This window comes from Heterodontus francisci, chromosome 14, assembly GCF_036365525.1.
Source record: "Heterodontus francisci isolate sHetFra1 chromosome 14, sHetFra1.hap1, whole genome shotgun sequence".
Taxonomy (NCBI): domain Eukaryota; kingdom Metazoa; phylum Chordata; class Chondrichthyes; order Heterodontiformes; family Heterodontidae; genus Heterodontus; species Heterodontus francisci.
Window position 1 is genome coordinate 88,462,779 of NC_090384.1, and position 24,172 is coordinate 88,486,950.

The following is a 24,172-nucleotide window of genomic DNA, read 5'->3' on the forward strand; positions in this document are numbered from 1 at the left end:
AGGCAGTAATTATACTGGGATTAGTTTCACTGCATGTTGCCAAGTTGATGAGATGGAGAAGTTCAGGCACATGAGATAGTCCAGTGATCACACTATATAACTGTTCATCTCTGTTTGTAAAGGCAGTCATGATACTTGGGTTTGTCCACTGAATGTTGCTAAATTGATGAGATGGAGATGTTCAGACTTTTAGAGAAGATATCCCATCTCTTACATTCAATCAGAGTGCGTTGCATCTGAGGACCATCATTCACAGCCCCTGACACCAACTAAGGGAGTTAACACAGTTCACTGATTAGTCAACTAAATGAAATGTCACTTAGAAGTGAGTCATTTCACTTCTCACACCAATCTCGTGATAGCCTGTTACTAGAATCTGCAAAAAAAAACTCACATTCTTTGAGGCCACTAAAGATTTAGAATTTTCGAAATTCAGAAATTAAAGCTCTGGCTTTAATCTGATCAAATCCCTGCAGCCTTATCTCTCATTCACAAACTTAATTTATTTTTCTCATACATGTTTTGTCCCTTTTGACCTCCTGTTTGGTAGCCATCCATAAACTGACATCTTTATTCTGCAAGTGCTTCACCTGGCATTACACTGAAACACTGGGCTGGATTTTCTGCTCTCTCCCGCGGCAAATTTGAAGGCAGGGAGAGCATTTAATTGGGTGGGAGGGTGGCGGCTGGGGACCCCGTCACCATCCTGCGTTCACCCCAATTAAGTCCATGGCAGGAAGGCCTGAGGATGACCTTCCCGCTCCACCGCCAATTGGGGCTGTTAGTGGGCAATTAATGCCCAATTAAGGGCCTCATCCCACCACTGGCTGCATTAGCCCAGTGGCGGACAGGCCTATCGCCACGTGGGGAGCACGACAAGCAAACCCGTGTGGGTTGCCTGCCAGCTCCCAGGATGGCAGGGGTGGGGGAGTCTCTCATTTAAAGGCACAGTACCTGATCGAGAGACCCGACATCAGGAAGGGGGGTGGCCTTGCTGCCCATACCCCCTTCCCCGTGACCACCCACCCCCCCCCCACCCTGCAAACCCGTCCTGTCATGCCTCACCTATGGCCTGGGTCCCTTGACGATCCTAGGCCTCGGGTGCATGCATTATCTGTAACAGCCATGGCGTCTGTGGTGAGGCTGCTGAGTAAAAGAGCTGCCGGCTTCTGATTGGCCAGCAGCTCTCAGCAGGCGGGACTTCTGTCACCAGGTTCCTTAATGCCAGGGAAGGCCCACTGCTGCCCAGTTAAGTGCCTGATTGGCACGTGATGAGGCAGGTCTTCCTGCTCTTGGCAGCACAAATTGATTTTGAGGCACCCTGCGAGTTAACTCACCGCTGACCTTGAAGAAAGATGCCTATAAAGACTTTGCGATCTTTGTGGTGTGCATTTCTCCTTTCCCAATGTCAGTCTGAATCTGGTGCCCAGTCAAGAGGATCTCCAGGTGTTCAGCAAAAGTAGGGTGAGCAGCCAATCACTTTGAAGCATTCTCAGCAAACCAGGAAGTAAAAACCACTGATCCCTTCACTTTTAACTTTAAATTTTACAGATAGGGAAATAATTAGGACATGCACATGGGATTAAGATAGGAGATAAAATATCAGGAAAAACTTTGAAAAAAATTAAAATATGTGGATTTTTTTCGTCATTAGAGAATTTTGACATTCAACAAATATAAAATTACTCGTTCAGGGCCAGTAAGGCTCTTTGGCATCAATTATAAAATTAGTATACTATTAAAAACCGAGTTACACTTCATTCAACCAGATGTAACTTTTTCAAGGGTTTTACAGTGAGACAAAGAGTGGAACGTCTCATCAGATCAATAATTTCCAATTGATTGCAGTCTGGGGGCACCTCAATAGTGCACCTTCTGAAGAAGCCCAGAATCACTGACAGCAGCTCCTGGATTTCCCCATTTAACTGTGCACCCCATCCATAAACATTCACTGCCTCCACACTGATGCACAGTGGCAGCAGTGTGTACCATCGACAAGATGCACTGCAGCAATGCACCAAGGCTCCTCAGCAGCACCTTCCAAACCCATGACCTCTACCAACTAGGACAAGGGCAGCAGGTGCATGGGAACACCATCACCTGCAAGTTCCCCTCCAAGCCACACACTATCCTGACTTGGAACTATATTGCAGTTCCTTCACTGTTGCCGGGTCAAAATCCTGAAGCTCCCTTCCTAACAGCACTGTGGGTGTACTTACACCACATGACTGCAGCAGTTCAAGAATGCAGCTCACCACCACCTTCTCAAGGGCAATTAGGGATGAGCAATAAATGCTGTCCTATCCAGCGACATCTACATCCCATGAACGAATAAAAAAAAATGCGTGGACTCCAGAAGTTGCTGTCATTTTGGGAGGCGTAATGAAATGGCAATCCTTAGAGAGAAACAGCTGTCTTTGGCTTGTGAGTTCAAGGGCCAGATCTCAGGGACCCATCTAAGAAGATGTCTGATTCCAAAACTTAAATCTCATGATATGCAAGCAGTGGAGATAGTTTCCTCTCGTGTGCTCCAGATGGCGGAAACGTTGAAGGATTCCACAACTCTCATCTGTAGTACAACGTAGAAAGTATGGCATGACACGAGGAACACCCTAGTGGCTATGACAGTCCAGGAGATCACTGCAACCTCAAGACATTAGTTAGAGGTCCTGAGGGCAGTTAGCGCTTCTGGAGTGGCAGCAATGACTGCTTTCAAAGATTACCTGAAGAGCACCCAAGTTCAGAACTTATTTGAGACCTATTTTGGCCTGCTCTCATGCAGACAAATAGCCCAATTGAGTCCATGCATGGTACTAGCAGGCTGCAAGGTGTTTCTACCTTTAGTGGTGGTTACAATGCATCAGCATCAATTCAGCCCCTCCAAAGCCAGTGCCTGAGGAAACTCATATATTAGTTTAGAGATACAGCACTGAAACAGGCCCTTCAGCCCACCGAGTCTGTGCCGACCATCAACCACCCATTTATAATAATCCTACACTAATCCCATATTCCTACCACATCCCCACCTGTCCCTATATTTTCCCTGCCACCTACCTATACTAGGGGCAATTTCTAATGGCCAATTTACCTATCAACCTGCAAGTCTTTGGCATGTGGGAGGAAACCGGAGCACCCGGAGGAAACCCACGCAGACACAGGGAGAACTTGCAAACTCCACACAGGCAGTACCCGGAATTGAACCCGGGTCGCTGGAGCTGTGAGGCTGCGGTGCTAACCACTGCGCCACTGTGCCGCCCCATATGTCATGTGCTATCTGCGTGCATGAAGCTGCACTCTTCCAATTTCCATCTCTTCCTCCTCTATATCCTCATCATTCCATTTCCAAATCACAGAAACAATGAACAATCAAGGGGAAATCTGTTATTTCACAATCTGTTATTTTAAATGCTCAGTAATTTTCAGAAAGTATTACTGTCTTTACAGTAGCTGTGATTTGCCTGGTGCGGTATTGAAATGCAGGGAAATCCCATGGGGTACTTGACCACAATACCTGATTCATTTAAATACTTCCACTTGGCAGATCGGGGTCACAGTAGGGAAATTGTGACAACCATTTCTAATGCACAGTTTCAGCAGAGGCCTTTCTGCTTCCATTTTACTTGCCAACCCTCCCACAAATGGACTGTTTTATTAAAGAGAGTCCAAGGCGCTTGGTTATATTCTCAGTAAAAACCTGCCACCCATCGTGAATGCCAAACGTAAATGCAAATAAAAAGGCCTCTGAATATTGGCATCAGTGCAGGAGCAATATTTATCATACATTATGGCAGAAAATGTCACTTACTTTGCAGAGGATACACCAGCATTCTTTTCAACAGATTTTTTTATAAATGGAAATATGGTCAAATTTAAGAGAGCATTAGCAATATAAAGCATTGAGATAATACCGCCAGAGAAAAGCTGTTCCATGAATGATTGCCTTTGATATGTCAATTCAAAACACTGTATATTGGCACTTAGAGTTACAATGTACATTCTATCCTACTGATTGTTGTTTATCACAAAGACATTAAAATTTCACACGCGTGGGAGTGACTGATATACAAAATCATTTTAACAATACAAAAATATTGTACCACTTCTCATTCATCATGCAATTATTATTTTCTTTTCCTCGTTAGCTGAGCAAAACACATTGCCAATCCATTTCTATGAATCTCACCCCCCCACCCCCAGCCCAGTTCAGAATACACAGTTCAACAACGCCCTCAATCACATCTTGACATTGTCAAGTAACACAAATTACACATTTTATCAAAGGTCACACTGCTGTTCACCCAGGGGACAAGTGTCTGCTGACACATTGATTCTTGTTTCCAAATCAATGCCTTGAAAAGCTTCCTGAGAGCAGGAAAAATACCCCTTTTACATGCTTCATGCATGTTTTTTTGTTGCCAAAATATTTCTGCTCTGAATTTGTTTTGTTAAAACACTGCTGTTTAAATACAAGTAAACGCTTTTAATATAGGATAATGAAACAATGGTGGAAATAATTTTTCAGCCTAGCAGTTGCTAATAGGTTCTGCCGGTGGTTAAGTGACCAGCCAACCTCTTGGTATGTTTTGCAAAATGGTGACCAAAGCCAGATTAAAATATTCCAATGATCTCCAATAGTATTTATGTCAAAAAAGCTGTACAGAACCCTTAAGCAGTAAGTAAGCCCAGTCTATAAGCAATAAAAATAGGCTGCATATAGCAATACTATTCCCGGTCAGAATGCAGATGATTCCCCTGTCAAACACAGCAGGAAAACTTCCTGCTGTAAGTGACTGGGATCAATTTTAGACGCATAATTTGTATGTAGTTGTCCTCCACTCATGGCAGTTTACTGGAGAAATCACCTTGCTTTTACTGGGAGATGTTGCTGTAGATTTGGTCAAGAGTTTTGTTTGTTATAGTTCAAGTAGACTCTGTAGACTGTTTGCTGAAATGCAGACTTTAAGTAGGCTTTGGTTGCTGAGTAAATATAATTTGTTTGCTATAAAATAGACTGCTGAGAGTCTTGTTGTTAGTCCTGCTCCACCTCCAACTCATTGGCTGAGACACTGGTACCAATAGACTCTCGGTCAAAAATCCCCAACATGCCTGGCTGAGGTCTGCCTTGCTGAGTATAAGACCTCAACCAATTAATAAAAAATAAAAAAATTCCAAGGGGGAAATTGATTTTATATTTTCATATAAATATATATACAGCATTACCATCTAATCTCTTTGAATCTCAAGCTATTTATCTATACTGAAAATGGAAAAAATCAAGTTGCAGTTTTTTTTTAGAGATACAGCACTGAAACAGGCCCTTCGGCCCACCCAGTCTGTGCTGACCAACAACCACCCATTTATACGAACCCTACAGTAATCCCATATTCACTACCACCTACCTACACGAGGGGCAATTTACAATGGCCAATTCACCTATCACCTGCAAGTCTTTGGCAGTGGAAGGAAACCAGAGCACCCGGCAAAAACCCACGCGGTCACAGGGAGAACTAGCAAACTCCGCACAGGCAGTACCCAGAATTGAACCGGAGTCCCTGGAGCTGTGAGGCTGCGGTGCTAACCACTACACCACTGTGCCACCCCAAGAGAGAATGTTTGATTTTATGTTGCATCCCTGCAATAGTAACACGTTATCAGCAGGATCCATGGCAGTGAAAAATAGGCTGCCCAGTGGTTATGATAACTTGAAAAGATTGAAGCCTGACAATTACCACTGAGAGAACTATCTTCTCCCAAACTGGAGAGGGTTCATCAACATCTTGTGAAATCGGTGCTTTTGGCTTTGCACTACATGAATGACTGCAAGAACATGAGTAGCATCTTATATACCCTGCAGCTTAATGTAACATACTGACACAGCCAATAAGTCAACAGAAGAATATACAAAGCGGAGATAAGAAAATCCATTTGAAGAATGGATGCTCAGTTTTTAATGTTCTTGGAACAGGTCGGCGCAACATCGAGGGCTGAAGGGCCTGTACTGCGCTGTAATGTTCTATGTTCTATAGTGTAGGTCAGATGGTTTCACAGGTCGGCGCAACATCGAGGGCTGAAGGGCCTGTACTGCGCTGTAATGTTCTATGTTCTATGTTCTAAACTGAGTGTTGGAATGTGATCACAGATTAGATTACCTGAAATATCAAAGGAAGTGTACTGATCACTGACCTCTGCAGTTAGCTCCAAAAGATCTGTTGACAGTTGGGACACTTAATACAGAGGCAGGTTAGGAAACTAAAACAAAAATAAATCCCGATAAGATGCTTCCCTTACAGTAATATATGGTTGTAAAACAAAGATTGCCTATTCAATATAGTGGCCACCATGTCTTGATACAGATCTGTGAGTGCCTTCTCCTTGCAGAATCTGTTCTATTATCACTGGATCTATTCTGCGTATTGTGTCAGCTGTAGCATGCAACAAATTGAACTTTAATTTCTGAAGATAATAATTGGTAAAGGGAAGACTGCACAGTTTAACAGAATAATAATAATGCTGTTAATATCTAAAATGACTTTAATTTCGAAGGTAATAATTGGTAAAGGGAAGACTGCACAGTATAACAGAATAATAACAATGTATTAATGCCTTTAATGGTGACTTTAATTTCTGTAGCTAAAAGGAATTATCGTATGGTATAAAGGAATGGTCACAATGTTGCTAATGTGTTTAATGTTGAATAAATCCATTAACTAAAAAAAAACCTTTCGGCTCTGAGTCAGAAGTTTGTGGGTTAAAGCACAAAATCCAAGGTGACAGTCCAGTGCAGGAGGTGCCATCTATAGGTTGAGATGTTAAATTGATACCCCATCTTCCCTTTCAGGTGGATACAGAAGATCTCCTGGCAGGAGACTACTCCCTGGTGTTCTGACCAATATTTATCCCTCAATCAACATCACTAAAGCAGATAATCAGGTCATTACCACACTGCTGTTTGTGGGAGCTTGCAGAGTGCAAATTGGCTGCCACATTTTTTTTTTACAGTGACTACAATTCAGAAGTACTTAGTTGGCTGTAAAGCACTTTGGGATGACCTGAGGTTGTGAGAAGTACTACAAAAGTACAAGTCTTGCTTTTATCTCCAACCCAAAAAAATTTAAAATGTTCAAGTTTGATTTAATCAGTCGTACTTATTTTAACTTAGTTAAAAGCTTCACACAGCAGGAATCAGTAAAACTCATTAAAAAAAAAGTTCAATTTCACCCGAGCCATTCAGGCGAATGTCAAAAATAAGCCACAAATTTCGAGAAGTTAATGCTTTATGTGAAAGTAGTGCCACATGTGATTTAATGATGGATTAAATAGATAAAGGTGAAATCACATTCACTGTCGTGTGCCTTAAAGGCAGAAGTTAATTCCTCACAATATGCTCATTGTTATCTGGCACTTGGAGCACAGAAAGCAGTCAATCCTTCTCATATAGATTGAACCATTTAAATTAAATAAAAGGGCAGTAATAAAGAAACAAAAGGCAGACACTCTTATTTATTGGACTTTCACTTTTTCATCCACTTCTTTCTATTTGCAGTACATCTCCCTATAATCTATTCCCAACAAAGACAAACTGACTTGAAAAACTTCAGACCTTAATTATGCCTCCTATTTTCTCTATGGCAGTAGCTGCTGGCAATGCGGGTTGTGCCAGCATTTTTAGGGATGGGGTTAGTGGTGTGGATTGGCACATGGGGTGGCAAACCACTTCATCAGAAGCAATATACTGGCGGGGTGGTCTGAAACCTTGGAGTCGGGCTGCTTTTATCCTCCACCAGACTTGCGAGGAATTTGGCCAGTTTTCAATACTTCCCATGATACATACATCTCCTCTTTTAGCTGTTCTCAAACTCTCTTGGGTAAACCTTGATTTTGTGCAATAGTGTAAATCTGGTGATAGCCAGTCAGCAACCCAATTTACATCTCTCCTGATTTTTATTTCCTTTGGCTTCAATGGGGAGAGATGTAAAGTGAGCAGCTGAATGACTATCACCAGATTTACACTATCACACAAATATCTACCCCTCTATGTCTTGTATGTGTCTTTTATTTCTTTAGTTTCTCCTTAATGTGCCATCTTTTGTCTCATTTATATATAATTTCTGCCAGTGAACCATCTTCTGTTCTCCACATAAGCACTTCAGACATTCTGTTCCTTTCCCTGTGTACGTTACACAGCTTCCTTTCCCCCACCCATTCTGTTCCTTTCCCTGTGTGCGTTACACAGCTTCCTTTCCCCCACCCCTTAGTCCCCCCAATCTCCACCCCACCCAACCCTTTCTCTTGCTCTTTTTCTTTTTAAAGGTGATTCATTTGTAAAATCTTCCAATTCCAAGGAAGAGTTCCATACCCCAAACATCAACTTGTGTCTGTTTGACAGATGCTGCCTGAGCTGTTGAGTGTTTTCACCATTCCCTGTTTTTGTGAAATAAAAAGGGAGGCCTGGATCCCTGCTGATCATATAAATGATTATGGGCTGGGGAAGGGCTTGGGCAAAAGAAGAGATAACTTTTGAGTGTTGTGGGGAGTGTTGCACAAGGTATCACAGTTGTGTGGGGCAGGCTGGATGGATCAGTGGGTCTTTTCCTGCCCGTCATCATTATTATAGGACTTTCTTGAAAATGATTGCGTTTTTATTACACATAAGGGAGGAAAGAATTTCCCAATGTGTAAATGTGCTGAATGAAGAATCCTGCTAGTATTCACTAGGATCTGCCATCCAGGAAGCAAACATTTAAATCCCACTAAAGTTGGACAGATGAGGAGTTAGACCAGCTCGATTTGAGTCAAAATATTGTAGCTCAGAGCTAGAAGACACAAACCAAAAGCAGATTCTCTCTCTGCATTTAGACTCTACCGAATTCATTTCCCTGAAGTAATCTTTTGGTGTTTATTTAGTAAGAACACTTTGGGATGCCACAGTAGCTGAAAAATTTAAAATAACCTCAAGTTTACTTTTTTCAGTTGCCAGATTGCATCTATGTAGGTGAGAGATAGCAATGTTGTGACAGCTCTATTAAGATTGGAATTCTGTTATAGAAACTCTAGCCAGAAACTGCCATTGAGATGTCACGAACCAGCAGGTAGCTGCTCAGATCACTCAGTCTCAAAGCTATTGGAACTGAAAGAAACTGCAAAAGGTTTAAAACCAAATATTAAAAAAAAAAAATAAGATGTAGTTTCCTCCGTGATTCACAGCATAATCTTGTAAATAACTGGGCTGTATTTATAGGGTTGAACCTCAGACTGTGCTATGCCTGCTGATCTCAGCCAGATCAGCTAAAGGGACACAAACATTGAGCTCTGTCTTAGCAATATCCGTAATGACTGTCCCCTACTGGAAGGACACATACAGATGCCAGGTGACAAGAGGATCTGCCTGGACTGTGATGCCCTCCCACAGCCAAATAACCTTTCAACACACACTGGCATCATACATACTCTTCCATAAACGATAGCCACTGTATGATGAGGTAGCAGGGTTTGTCCTGCACCTGTGAGCAAAAGATTCAACATGTTGTGGAGGGGACAAAATTGGTGGAAATAAAGTGAAAGCCTACAATAAAATGTTTGCAAGATCCCAAGTATTAACAGCCTTGATGTGCTTCTCATGGGTTAGGCTTGCTCTAATATGAAAAATCTGTTGAAGAAATAATCATTAACTGTCTAACAATGACCATAAATCACCCCAGACACTTTGACAAAACAAAGTCCCTGGTTAGACAAATTAGATAAATTCCTTTAAAAAAAGAACACTTTTGAATACTGCAAATACACTGCAGATATGACCTGTGGTAAGTGCAACTCGTTTCAGAGAAAAAAGGTGAATTAAGGTTTTCCTGCTTTTATTTTTGGGTCTGTGTAGACTAATTTGTAGACAATTTGTTGCAGATTGATGCTAGTGGATGCACCATAGAAGAGTGCCAACTCATAAGTACTTTACAGTTCTTGCAAATTTCTCATTAAAACTGTCTTTTCCCCAAGGCGATTACACTTGACAGGGGATTTCAAGCCTTTGTGAGGGCAGTCTTTGGTAAGTACTATTTTCTCAGCATTTCCAAGTAATGAGAAGATTTCACTCTTTTTGAATTGCTGGATTTTTGTGCCCAAGGTGAGATGTGTCAGTACTTAATTTCAGGGAGCCAGTATGCTGTTTTGTTCTAGAGACAATTGAGTGCATTGGGTAGAGTCCAATCCACCAAAACAACTACAAACGTCCTTGGGAGGAGGCCATCAGCAGAACTGAAATCAACCACAATCTTTAACCTCATGGCCCAGCATATCCCCCATTCTAATATTACCATCATGCTGGGGGACCAACCCTGTACAATGAAAACTGGGGCTAAAGGCACTGGATACTGCAAAGGCTATAGGCCCTGACAACATTCTGGCAATAGTACTGAATACTTGTACTCCAGAACTGGCTGCGCCCCTAGCCAAGCTGTTCATTTACAGCTGCAACACTGGCATCTACCCAGCAATGTGGAAAATTGCCCAGATATGTCCTGTACACAAAAAGTAGGACAAATCCAATCTGGGCGATCGATCATCAGCAAAGTGATGGAAGGTGTCATCGACAGTGATATCAAGTGCCACTTACTCAGAAATAACCTGCTCACTGATGCTCAGTTTGGGTTCCGCCAGGCCCAATCAGCTCCTGACCTCCTTGCAGCCTTTACCAAACATGGACAAAAGAGCTGAACTCAAGAGGCGAAGTGAGACTGCCCTTGACATAAAGACAGCATTTGACCAAGTGTGGCATTAAGGAGCCCCAGCAAAACCGGAGTCAATGGCAATTAGAGGGAAAACTCTCCACTGGTTGGAATCATACCGAGCACAAAGGAAGATGGTTGTGGTTGTTGGTCAGTCATCTCAGTCCCAGGACATCACTGCAGTAGTTCCTCAGTCCTAGGCCCAACCATCTTCAGCTGCTTCATCAATGGCCTTCCCTCCATCATATGGTCAGAAGTGGGGATGTTCACTGATGAATGCACAATGTTCAGCACCATTCATGATGCCTCAGATACTGAAGCAGTCCGTGTCCATATGCAGCAAGAACTGGATAACATTCAGGCTTAGTCGGATAACTGGCAAATTACATTCACACCACACAAGTGCCAGGCAATGGCCATCTCCAGCAAGTGAGAATCCAACCATTTCCCCTTGACATTCAATGGCATTACCATTGCTTAATCCCCTACTATCAACATCCGAGGGGTTACCATAGTTCAGAAACTGAACTAGACCAGCCATATCAGTACAGTTGCTATAAGAACAGGTCAGAGGTTGGAATTATGCGGTGAGTAACTCACCCCCTGACTCTGCAAGGCCTGTCCACCATCTGCAAGGCACAAGTCAAGAGTGTAATGGAATACTCTCCACTTGCCTGGATGGGTGCAGCTCCAACAACACTCAAGGAGCTCGACACCATTCAGGACAAAGCAGCCCGCTTGATTAGCACCCCATTCACAAACATTCATTCCCTCCACCACCGGCGCACAGTGGCAGCAGTGTTTACCATCTACAAGATGCACTGCAGCAAAGCATCAAGGCTTCTTAGACAGCACCTTCCAAACCTGCGACCTCTACCAACTAGAAGGACAAAACAGCAGATACAAGGGAACACCAGCACCTTCATTTTCCTCTCCAAGCCACATATCATCCTGACTTGGAACTATATCTCTGTTCCGTCACTGTCGCTGGGTCAAAACCCGGAACTCCCTTCCTAACAGCACTGTGGGTGTACCTACACCACATGGACTGCAGCGGTTCAAGAAGGCAGCTCACCACCACCTTCTCAAGAGTAATTAGGGATGGACAATAAATGCTGTTCTAGCCAGTGATGCCCACATCCCAGGAAAGAATAAAAAATAAACTGAAAATGGGAATCAATAAGTTTAAATAATAAGCACAATAAATTGCACCAACTGAAGAGTCAATGTTTTGCAGTACTTGTGCATTGTAGAAAACTCTGAATCAATGGATACCGGATAACCATATTTCATGGTGAATATCATGGCAAACAGGTGGACAATCCCTCCTCAATAATATCAACAGGCACAGAGGGTTATTTTCATGTACTGGTAGTGAAATAATAAGTCGCCCCCATTGTGTCAACATCAAGTATTCCCAGATCAGTTATACTGTAGCCCAGTTCAAGACTAAAGTTATCTCTAATACATCCAAACAATTTGCCTTAACACGAATCACTCGGTGAATCACTCATTTTTCAGCACTGTAGATATTTTCATTTCCAACACAGAACATAATCTCTACAAGTGAGACTGTCACCTTATTAGAAATTTATGTCCAATTATGAGTTGTTTTGTGCTGTGCATCTTCATTCACTCAGAAATAGGACAAGACTGTCTAAACTCCTTTGATGAAGAACCTTACAACCAATAGAGAATGAGAGGAAGTCATGATCATTCTATATATTTCTTTACTCAAAATACAACTTAAGTAATATGTCCAGTTTTGGTTGATGAGGTACCTGGTCTGAGTTTTGAGGAACAACTGAATAAACCTGGACTCTTCAGCCTCAAAAGGAGTATGAGACAATTGTGTGTAAATAAGAGCCAAAACAAAGTTTTCAATTAAATAATCCAGCTGTTAATCAACACCCCTGTCAGGGCACTAGTTGAATAACACATGGGTCGGAATTTTTTATTTGGCGGGAGGCCCCGCCCACCGGCTGAAAATTCGGCGGCGAGCCCACTTCTGCCAGGCCTGGGGAGCCAGGTTGGCATTTTCCGCTCCCCAGGCCCTTATGTGGTCTTGGGCGGGACTTCCACCTCCTTGAGGCAGGATGTCCCGCCTAATGGAGCTGCCGGACAATCAGTGGGCCAGCACCTCTTAGTCCCGGCAGCGCCACTGGAAGCGGTGGCCAGTGCTGGGACTACACCCAGCCAACGCAAGCAAGGTGAAAGACAGCCCGGAAGACAGATCAGTTTTTAGGGCCTCACTGGGGACAATTGGCCAGGCGCTGGCAAGGCAAAGGGGGGGTCAGTTAGGGGGAATGTTGTGCATTGGGGGCAGTTGGGGCTTCGGTGGCGGCCCGCCATGGGGCACAGCTCGCCTGATCAAGAGATGCCCCCCCACTCCAGCCCAAAAGAAAGCCAACTGCTTTTGCTGTCCGGCCGCCGAGGGTAAAATACCCGCGGCGATGGGAGTAGGCCCTTAAGTGCCAGTTAATTTGCCACTTAAGGGCCTTGATTGGCCCGGGGACGGTGGTCCGTTTCTCACCACCGCCCCGCGGAAAATTGCAGCGGGGGCAGGAGGGGGTCAGGAACAGCCCCCCGCCTCCTGTTTCCACTCAATTTTAACCCCCCGCCTCCCCTCCGCCAGTAGCCAGCTTGTTTGGGGGCCGTTTCTTCAAAAGCAGGCAATATTTAATGGCAATTATTAAGGGCTGAATGCTGATTTTCTGGAGAAGGCTTTGCAACATCGAGATTTGAGGCGCAATTGACTCGATGTACTCTAACACGTGCATGCAAACTCTTTAGAATAATATTAATACGGTGATCCTCCAGTGAATTAGAGATGAATGAGACTTGGGCCTCCTTCCCCAGGCCCTCCTTTTCACATAACCCCCCCACCTGATAAAACAAAAGCTAGTTTCATACTATCATAGAATTATGGAAAGAAAAAGAATGAAAATCCGTCAACAATCAGACTGTGTGCAGAATGACTTTCAAGCTCAATTAAAATGAGTTACAACTAAACTCCCTCTGCACTGCATTATTTTCTCTCGAGAGGAAAATATCTTGAAGGCATTTTTTTTCAATTCCAACAGCAATTTAGAGAAAACACAAATTTCAGTGAGTTGTAATTTGATACACTTATCGTTATAAACAGAAAAAATATTTACTGGAACCATAGCAATTTTGTTTAATTGCTTACCAATGCAGGTCTCTCCGGTGAATGAATAGTTGCCGTTGTCATGGTAACCAGCCCTGCACTCACAATGATACCATCCCGGTAGGTTGACACATCGGGCGTGTTTGTAGCACAGTTTGATGCCTTCGGCACACTCATCAATATCTGTCTCACAAAAAATATAGGACACATATGAGGGGCAACTCTTTAATTTTACATCACACATAACTAATACACCTTATGATTTCTATGTCTCCCTCAGCATAAAATGTTGGCTATAACCAGGCTGTAACAGAATTACATAGCTTCACTAATTTCTTCGCTACATTTGCTTAGAGTAAAAAGCATATGTTGGGATACAAAGGACAAAATGGGGCCATTAAGCTACGATTGATGTTACAATGATTGAAACTTCCTTAAATGGCTATTTGTCAAAAAGTATTTTGAAGTATTAATGGTCCATAAAAGAACAGACTGTGACATTAGAACTCTCACCTTTCATTTCTGATTTCCTTATCTGTGCATGATCAACTGAGCTATAACTGTAAATCTTTTGTTTTCTGTCATTCAACACACCTTGCTCAAATCCTTCTGTACGAAAGCATTAAATCACAAATGAACTGCTCAGAGAAATGTTGGATTGTGTGTGACCTGGAAACCTAAAGCGGTGTCCTGGAAATGTCTAATCTTTCAAATGCAATATCAAAATTGTCCACTTTGATCCAAGTTCCTTCCTCAAAAACTGGGTGGACTTAGCACACACCGAGAGGATGACTAAAAAAAGCTAATGTGAACTTTAAAGTGATCCTTTTTAGCAATATAAATAAATAGCATCGAGATACACCACAAGCGATAGGCTGGAATTTTATGGCCCTCCAATGAGCGGGCTGCTGACGGGGGTGGAGGCGGGAGGAGAGCGTAAAATTGCCGTTCCCAACCCCCTTCCACCCCCCCCCTGCAATTTTATGCAGGGCAGCAGCAGCAACAAATGGTCCGCCCGCTCCAGGCCAATCAAAGCCCTTAAGTAGCCAATTAACCCTGTGCCCCCAGAGGGCCGCCCTCTCTGCACAACGGGGGGAGGGAGGGCAGGCGATGGCGTAGTGGTATTGTCACCGGACTAGTAACATGGGTTCAAATCCCACCACAGCAGAAGGTGGAATTTGAATTCAATTAATAAATCTGGAATTAAAAGCGAGACTAATGATGGCCATGAAACCATTGTTGATTGTTGTAAAAACACATCTGGTTCACTAATGCCCCTAAGGGAAGGAAATCTGCTGTCCTTACCTGGTCTGCCGACATGTGACTCCAGACCCACAGCAATGTGGTTAACTCTTACATGCCCTCTGAAATGGCCTGGCAAGCCACTCAGTTGTATCTAACCGCTACGAAGTCAATAAAAAGGAATGAAACCGGACGGACCACCTGGCATCGACCTAGGCACCGGAAACGACAAAGGCAAACCCAGTCCTGTCAACCCTGCAAAGTCCTCCTTTTTAACATCTGGGGGCTTGTGCCAAAGTTGGGAGAGCTGTCCCACAGACTAGTCAAGCAACAGCCTGACATAGTCATACCCACCGAATCATACCTTACAGACAATGTCCCAGACACTGCCATCACCATCCCCGGGTATGTCCTGGCCCACCGGCAGGACAGACACACTAGAAGTGGTGGCACAGTGGTATACAGGAGGGAGGGAGTTGCCCTGGGAGTCCTCAATATCGACTCTGGACCCCATGAAGTCTCATGGCATCAGATCAAACATGGACAAGCAAACCTCCTGCTGATTACCACCTACCGCCCTCCCTCAGCTGCGTCAGTACTCCTCCATGTTGAACAGCACTTGGAGGAAGCACTGAGGGTGGCAAGGGCACAAAATGTAATCTGGGTGGGGGACTTCAATGTCCATCATCAGGAGTGGCTCGGTAGCACCACTACTGACTGAGCTGGCCAAGTCCTAAAAGACATATCTGCTAGACTGGGTATGCGGCAGGTGGTGAGGGAACCAACAAGAGGGGAAACCATACTTGACCTTGTCCTCACCAATCTGCCTGCCGCAGATGCATCTGTCCATGACAGTATTGGTAGGAGTGACCACCGCACAGTCCTTGTGGAGATGAAGTCCTGCCTTCACATTGAGGATACCCTCAATCGTGTTGTGTGGCACTACCACTGTGCTAAATGGGATAGATTTCGAACAGATCTAGCAATGCAAAACTGGGCATCCATAAGGCGCTGTGGGCCATCAGCAGTAGCAGAACTGTATTCAAGCACAATCTGTCACCTCATGGCCTGGCATATCCCCCACTCTACCATTTACATCAAGCCCGGAGACCAACCCTGGTTCAATGAAGAGTGCAGGAGGGCATGCCAGGAGCAGCACCAGGCATACCTCAAAATGATGTGTCAACTTGATGAAGCTACAACACAGGACTATATGTGTGCCAAACTGTGTAAGCAGCATGCGATAGACAGAGCTAAGCGATCCCATAACCAAAGGATCAGATCAGCTCTGCAGTCCTGCCACATACAGCCGTGAATGGTGGTGGACAATTAAATAACTAACTGGAGGAGGTGGTTCCACAAATATCCCCATCCTCAATGATGGGGGAGCCCAGCACATCAGTGCGAAAGATAAGGCTGAAGCATTTGCAACAATCTTCAGCCAGAAGTGCCGAGTTGATGATCCATCTCGGCCTCCTCCTGAAGTACCCAGCCTTACAGATGCCAGACTTCAGCCAATTTGATTCACTCCGCGTGATATCAAGAAATGACTGAAGGCACTGGATACTGCAAAAGCTGTGGGCCCTGACGATATTCCGGCAATAGTACTGAAAACCTGTGCTCCAGAACTTGCCGCACCCCTAGCCAAGCTGTTCCAGTACAGCTACAACACTGGCATCTACCCTGCAATGTGGAAAATTGCCCCAGGTATGTCCTGTACATAAAAAGCAAGACAAGTCAACCCGGCCAATTACCGCCCCATCAGTCTACTCTCAATCATCAGTAAAATGATGGAAGGTGTCATCAACAGTGCCATCAAGCGGCACTTGCTTCGCAATAACCTGCTCGGTGACATTCATTTTGGGTTCCGCCAGGGCCACTCAGCTCCTGACCTCATTGCAGCCTTGGTTCAAATATGGACAAAAGAGCTGAACTCAAGAGGTGAGGTGAGGGTGACTGCCCTTGACATCAAGGCAGCATTTGACCAAGTATGGCGTCAAGGAGCCCTAGCAAAACTGAGGTCAATGGGAATCAGGGGAAATCCCTCCGCTGTTGGAGTCATACCTAGCGCAAAGGAAGATGGTTGTGGTTGTTGGAGGTCAATCATCTGCGCTCCAAGACATCACTGCAGGAGTTCCTCAGGGTAGTGTCCTAGGCCCAACATCTTCCGCTGCTTCCTCAATGACCTTCCTTTAATCATAAGGTCATAAGTGGGGATGTTCGCTGATGATTGCACAATATTCAGCACCATTCATGGCTCCTCAGATACTGAAGCAGTCTGTGTAGAAATACAGCAAGACCTAGACAACATCCAGGCTTGGGCTGATAAGTGGCAAGTAACATTCACGCCACACGAGTGCCAGGCAATGACCATCTCCAACAAGGGAGAATCTAACCATCTCCCCTTGATATTCAATGGCATTACCATCGCTGAATTCCCCCCACTATCAACATCCTAGGGGCTACCATTGACCAGAAACTGAACTGGATTAGCAATATAAATACCGTGGCTCCAAGAGCAGGTCAGAGGCTAGAAATCCTGAGGCGAGTGACTCACCTCCTGACTCCCCAAAGCCTGTCCACCATCTACAAGGCACAAGTAGGAGTGTGATGGAATACTCTCCACTTGCCTGGATGGGTGCAGCTCCAATAACACTCAAGAAGCTCGACACCATCCAGGACAAAGCAGCCCGCTTGATTGGCACCCCATCTACAAACATTCACTCCCTCCACCGCCGACACACAGTGGCAACAGTGTGTACCATCTACAAGATGCACTGCAACAATGCACCAATGCTCCTTCGACAGCACCTTCCAAACCTGCGACCTCTACCAACTGGAAGGACAAGGGCAACAAATACATGGGAACACCACCACCTGCAAGTTCCCTTCCAAGTCACACACCATCCTGACTTGGATCTCTATCGCCGTTCCTTCACTGTCGCTGGGTCAAAATCCTGGAACTCCCTTCCTAACAGCACTGTGGGTATACCCACCCCAAATGGACTGCAGTGGTGCAAGAAGGCAGCTCACCACCACCTTCTCAAGGGCAATTAGGGATGGGCAATAAATGCTGGCCTGGCCAGCGATGCTCACATCCCATGAATGAATTAAAAAAACACTTCCCGCCCTCCCCCCCACCACAACCGACCCTCCTCGCCTCGATAGGGTCCGGCCGATAGTTCCCAGCAAGGCCCCATAATCTTACCTTAGTTCCAGGGCCGTCCTTCTTCTTACTTCTGTTGGCTGCATGTAGTCTCAGCAGTGGCCACCGCTCCCAGTGGCACTGCTGGGACTAGCAGCTGTCAGCCTGCTGAATCGCTGGCAACTCCATTAGGTGGGACATCCTGCCTCAAGGAGGTGGAAGTCCCGCCCAAGGCCAATTAAGTACAAATAAGTGAAAAATCCCGGCGTGGCTCCCCACCCCCAGCTCGCCATCGACTTTTCGGTCAGTGGGTGGGGTCTCCTACCCAACATAAAATTCTGGCCATAATGTATGGTGCACTAAGCGGTGATCTGATCACTAATAAACCTCGCCAAATGATAATTTGACCAAGCAATTTGAAAGGACTCTCCTGATAATCAAACGCAGAATGCCGAAGCTCGGGAATTCGATTCTCTCATGGGACAGAATTTCGGGATTGTGACATCCAATGGGCTGGAATTTGGTCGAAATTTGGCTCTATCAGATCTCCATCCCTTAATAGCTGGAATACTACCTTTCAAAGAGTGGTTGGTGATAGCATTCCCCCCCCCCCACCCCCGATTTAAAACTGTTAATGAAGTGTTCTGATTCTCCATGATGGGACACTCTGATGTCTTGACACATGTTGCTGGTCATGTGGGCAGCTTGTTGGGGATGTGTTCCCATATTTAAGTCTGTAACTGCTGTGCTTCGCCTCATATCTGTCATGGGAGTGGTTAATAGCAAAGCCCAGGCAGCCAGGCTGGGCTGGGCCGGGCCCTGTGTAACCTCCATAAAGCCAGATTACAATGGCAAACTGGAGGAGTGCGAATTTAGGCCTCACCATTGAGGGAACTGCACTGAAAGATTTTCAATCTTTAGCCTGACTGACCTTTGACCCGCTTCCACAAAGAAACAAGCAGCCTTCTGACATCCCGCTATTTCTGCTGGTTTAACTACATTGTGGCACTGCTACTGCAGTGGGCACCCATTGCTTGTAGAGTGATGACCCTGTTTTGAGATTTGGGACATGGTCCTGGCAGAGACAGAGGGGCAGACCGAGGCTCTGCCCTGTGGCATTTCTGGTGGAATCTTTGCACCTGAGAGTTTCTACCCCTGAACTACCTATAGTTGTATTCACATGAATACATAGAATACTTTAATTGCTGAGGATACGCTGGCCAGTGACTGTTATTAATAATAATAATGTAAATAACTAGTACAATAAGGTAGTACCAACTACTGGAGGAGAATTTTTTTTTTTTACACAGCAAATTGTTATGATCTGGATTAAACTGCCAGAAAAGATGGTGGAAGCAGATTCAATAATAACTTTCCAAAAGGAACTGGATTAATACTTGAACGGGAAAAATTTGTAGGGTGAGAGGGAAAGAGACTAATTGGACAGCTGATTCAATGATCCAGCACAGGCACAATGGGCCAAATGGCCTCCTTCTGTGATATTTCATTTTATGATCCTTTGATAATCACCTTCCTAGTATAAACAATGCTCTTGATGGCAATCACTTTAACTATGTTCAGCAGGACTCCAGCAATGTTAAAGCTCCTTGATGTTTTTTCCTCATTGCCTTTAAGCATGGTACAAGTTCAAATCTCAATTCACTTCCTCTTTCAGCTCTGAACCACATGATGGATTACACAGTCCTAACTTCGTCTGCAATGGATAAAGTTCACTGCTTTTTTTGAAAGTTCATAAACATTCTACATCTTAGGCTCATCTCCTACTGCAACGCAATGATGTTGTGATTCTTGTAGGTCTTGTGGTGGGAGGAAAGCTGTACATTTGACAATCTGGCAACAAACTAATGACTAGACATCCACTAAATGGCTTTAAAAGAATGCAGTGGAATATCATCTGAGGAAGAATGTCTGCATTTTACTATGTGGTAAAATTGTCCTAGCGAGAACATTAAAAATTCTACTGTCAGGAACCACACCTACCGAAATGAGACATATTAATTTCGTCATATGGAACATCAATTTTAAACTGTTGCTGGACTGAAAGTGGCTTGGTTTAAAAGACCACTGGAGGCATGGCTGCATACATCTGCATTCTAAAAGACAGTTGTCTGGAAAAGACAATGGAACTGCTCCCTGATTCAATTAACCAGATGGATTTTGATCCAAAAACATTTAATGTGTAAAAAGCTAGCATTTCATTCCCCCACACACACACACACTGAGGGTGTCTGTTAAGATGGACAGTCCACAAACCTCGCCAGGCAGGTTGTTCCAAATAAGGAGTTAGTCACGTGACTAACCTGCTGGCCAACCTGGGGTTTTGAATTGTGCTCACAGAATAGTTGAAAAGAGACTGCAATTTGAAGACAAAGAGAAGGTAGAGAGAAGACTCCTGAAGCTAAACAAGTTTGAAAGTGTGCACTGGGCCCCAATGAGAACTGCAAGACAACTGCAATCCAAGAATAAAAGCTAGTAACTCCAGCTATTACTTTAAACCTTTATCCTTCTCTCTCCTCCTTTGTCTCTATTTGCGTGTGTGTTTATCGCGTATGCATGCTAGTGTGTTTGCGTCATGTATTTCTAGTAGTTTTAAATGAATTAGAGTTTTAAGATTAATAAACTTATATCTTTCTTGCTTAAATCTAAGAAAACCTGTCTGGTTGATTTCTTTGCTATTACAATTAGAGACCGGTGAATAAGGATTCACTGAGGGGAAGCTTAAAACACGGTGGTTTTAAAAGTTAAACCCTGTTACGGCCAAACCAGACAAAGGCTTAGAGGGAATCCCTAGACCCCTTTCTCATAACACTACCAAAAGGGGCAATTTTAAGCAGGTTGAAATTGGCTGGGTTACATACCTGCCAATGTCTTGCTTTGTTCTTGCAGTCTGGCATTTTAACCTACTTTTCTGAACAGGCAGCCCCACCAGAAACTGGCCCTATCCTTCTTTAAATATACAGATTGGGCTCCAATTGTGTCACTGAGACCAGACTGCTACATTACCTGGTGGCCTGAGTGCAGAAGTCAGTGTGACTATCTCAAAAGGTGAAGGCAGCAGGAGTCAGAAGAGGTCCTGAGAGTTATGTCTTTTTTACATTCTTTCTGGGGCCCGGGGAAGCAGGAGTCTTCCTCTGGATCTCTCAAGGAAGGTTTAGGCCCCCTGTCCTGGGATTTTGCACCCCCACCACCGCCCCCACCGCTCCACTGTCCCCAATCCATCCCCATTGCTACACCCTCTTAAAACACGCTTCTCCCTGCTCCCCTTCCACTATTACCAACAACTCTCTGTGACTTACATTACTGCCGTGGACCGTTCCTTTGGTCCCAGCTGATACCCTCCTGCCTATCAGCCAGCTGCTGCTTCCTGATGGTTTTGGCGAGTCAACTAAATGCATGCATGCAGTCAATCGCCCGGGCCTCACACTGACATACTCAGAAGCTTTGGTGCTCACCTCAGAACCTGCCTGTCCAATTCTTGTAGTGGGCTAATATCTGGTCTGAAAAGAAATTAATACAGACAGCTGACTAAACTGCTGGACCTCTGTCAGTATGTTGTATGTTGTCATCTACAGCTAATTAAAGATAATCAAGGAGCTGCAGGCTAACCATATACACAAATAGAGTACATTGCTTATCAAATTGGAAAACTATTTAGTGGAAAACTATTTAGCTATTTTGCGTGAAGGGTACCTCTTCCACTCAATTAATTGAGAGTTAATGAGCCATATTTTGCTGTCAAAATAATGATGAGGCTAATGGCGCTCGGTGTTATTTATGCGTAAATGGTACAGCAGCTTCAGGCAAGAAGAAAATGTATGGTTAAATGCCAATATTCAAACATTTCTGTCCAAGTTGCACCCCCCACCATTAGCTTTGTGAAAATGGCATCTCACTGTCTGCTTCGCCATTAACATGCATCTAATGTCATGAAGTTGTTGTACTTGACAAGCTGATCTGAAATGAACTCTCCACAGAAAGTTATATTTTGTCATTACAATTGCAAGTACTCTGTTAAGGATGTGATAATTGTTAACTACTGCCAGTCAACCCCTCTGGGACTGAAAATTAACTCATTCCTGCAGATTTAAATTGTTTTTGGAGATATTAACAATTTCAAATTTAATTTTCCTTTTCCTTTTTGTCTCTTTCTTCTCTCTCTCTCTTAATCCAATCTTTCTTTCCCCCTCTATTTCTCTTTCTGCACCTGATTTGACATTGAACTCACCCACTCTAATTTGCAATTCCTTCTCAGAGAAAAAGAAAGATTGGATTAAGAGAGAGAGAAGGAAGAGACAAAAAGAAAAAGGAAAAGCAAAATTAAATTTGACATTTTTAAAATCGCCAACAAAAATTCTGCTGTTTATTTCTCAATTCTTCAATCTGATTGCTTAGGGAGATGACCAGTTACTTTCCCTGCTCACTCAGCTCACAGATGCCCGAGCAGGATTTTAGTTCCAGGGTCGGCACCCCGTTGTCATATTTATTTCCGGGTCCCAACCCCACAATGCATTCGCAACACTCATGCGTTGCAATTTCAATTGAAAAAAAAACAATTAATTGGCCCAGACTCGCATTCGCCATCCAATTATCAGTAGTGAGCATGGGAAGGAAACAGGATACAGGAAGCAGCGGGCTCGATGTAAAGGGCTAGCGGCAGCTATTGCTTTGGTTGCCATTTGTTGCAATAATGGAAGGAGCAGCTGGACAGCGGACAATGAGTAGGGAGGGCCCCTGTTCCAGGGCAGACCCCATATCTCTGACACCTCACTTGAGGTGTTATTGGAGAGGGTGACATCACGGAAAAACATCCTATTCCCTGCCAGTGGCACAAGAAAGCCTGCAAGGCTGACCAAGAAGGCATGGCTGGAGGTGGCTCATGAGATCAGCAGCAGAGGAGTGGTGAGGAGGAACTGGGTCTAATGCAGGAAGTATTTCAATAGCCTGCTTAGGTCTGGCAAGGTGAACCCAAAGATAGATCCAGATGGCATGCCTCCTGGTCAGCAGTCACCAGAATGCAAAGAGCGACATCCTGAGGGGGCATAGAGTTCTCCTGACTATGGGAGAGATCAGCAGCATTGATAACCCATATGCATAGCTCATAAACCTAGCACTATTGGACAATAGGCTACAGTGTAGACCGCAACATCTTATGCGACCGAAAAGCTGCAACCGGTGAGAGAGAGAGGCATCGTCCTAACAGGATCTTTCTTCACCTTGCAGGCCAAACGGGAGAACAAAGCTAGGGAGAGCAAGAGGGCACGCTTGAGGCCACCCCAGCTCGCATTCTGATGCACTTTGAGGAGCTGCCCCTTGATCTGGCCAGAATGGCAAGGCCCTGGGATGTTGGAGAAATAAGAGTCCAACAGAGACAGGGTGAAAAGATCTCAACATCTCCAGGTTCAGGGGATGCACCATCACATCTTTCTTGCGCAGACTCCACCAGCACAGACAGTTGCACCTTGGTGGGTCCTCACATGGTATTAGAACAAGTGGCACAGGGTGAAGCGCACATCACTTCAGAGCAGAAGGAGACAAGAGTCAGCTGTGGGCAATCACCTTGACGGAATGGAAATTGTTGCAGCTCTGCTCAGCAGGACGGAGATGCAGAGCCTCGGGAGTCACAAAACAGTGTGAGATGTGTCAGAGTTACCTGAGACACTGCAGAGTCATGGAATGAGAATGGAGGAGTCCATTCATCTTCTGCACTCCACAGTGTCTTAGTGCTTTGAGCGCAAGAGCTCTTCAATTGAGAGAGTGGCCAACCTCATGGAGAGCCATATTGTGACATCACGCAAGAGTGGATGCAGAAACAGCGCATTGACATGCCCAGAATGCATGTTAAAGCCTGGCTCGGGTATGAAATTAAAACCTGACCCGACCCGAGCCCTTTCATTCTTT

At 44.5% G+C, this 24,172-nt stretch overlaps 1 protein-coding gene across 3 annotated transcripts in view; it reads right to left on the bottom strand.

The window, feature by feature from the left end:
• LOC137377143 (protein kinase C-binding protein NELL1-like) overlaps positions 1 to 24,172 on the bottom strand; it is an 828,881-nt gene that overhangs the window by 83,846 nt on the left and 720,863 nt on the right. For all 3 annotated transcript variants that reach the window (XM_068046502.1, XM_068046504.1, XM_068046503.1), the window contains one exon: positions 13,909 to 14,049. In XM_068046502.1, the coding sequence (XP_067902603.1) occupies positions 13,909 to 14,049 (141 nt within the window). The remainder of the gene's footprint in view (positions 1 to 13,908; positions 14,050 to 24,172) is intronic.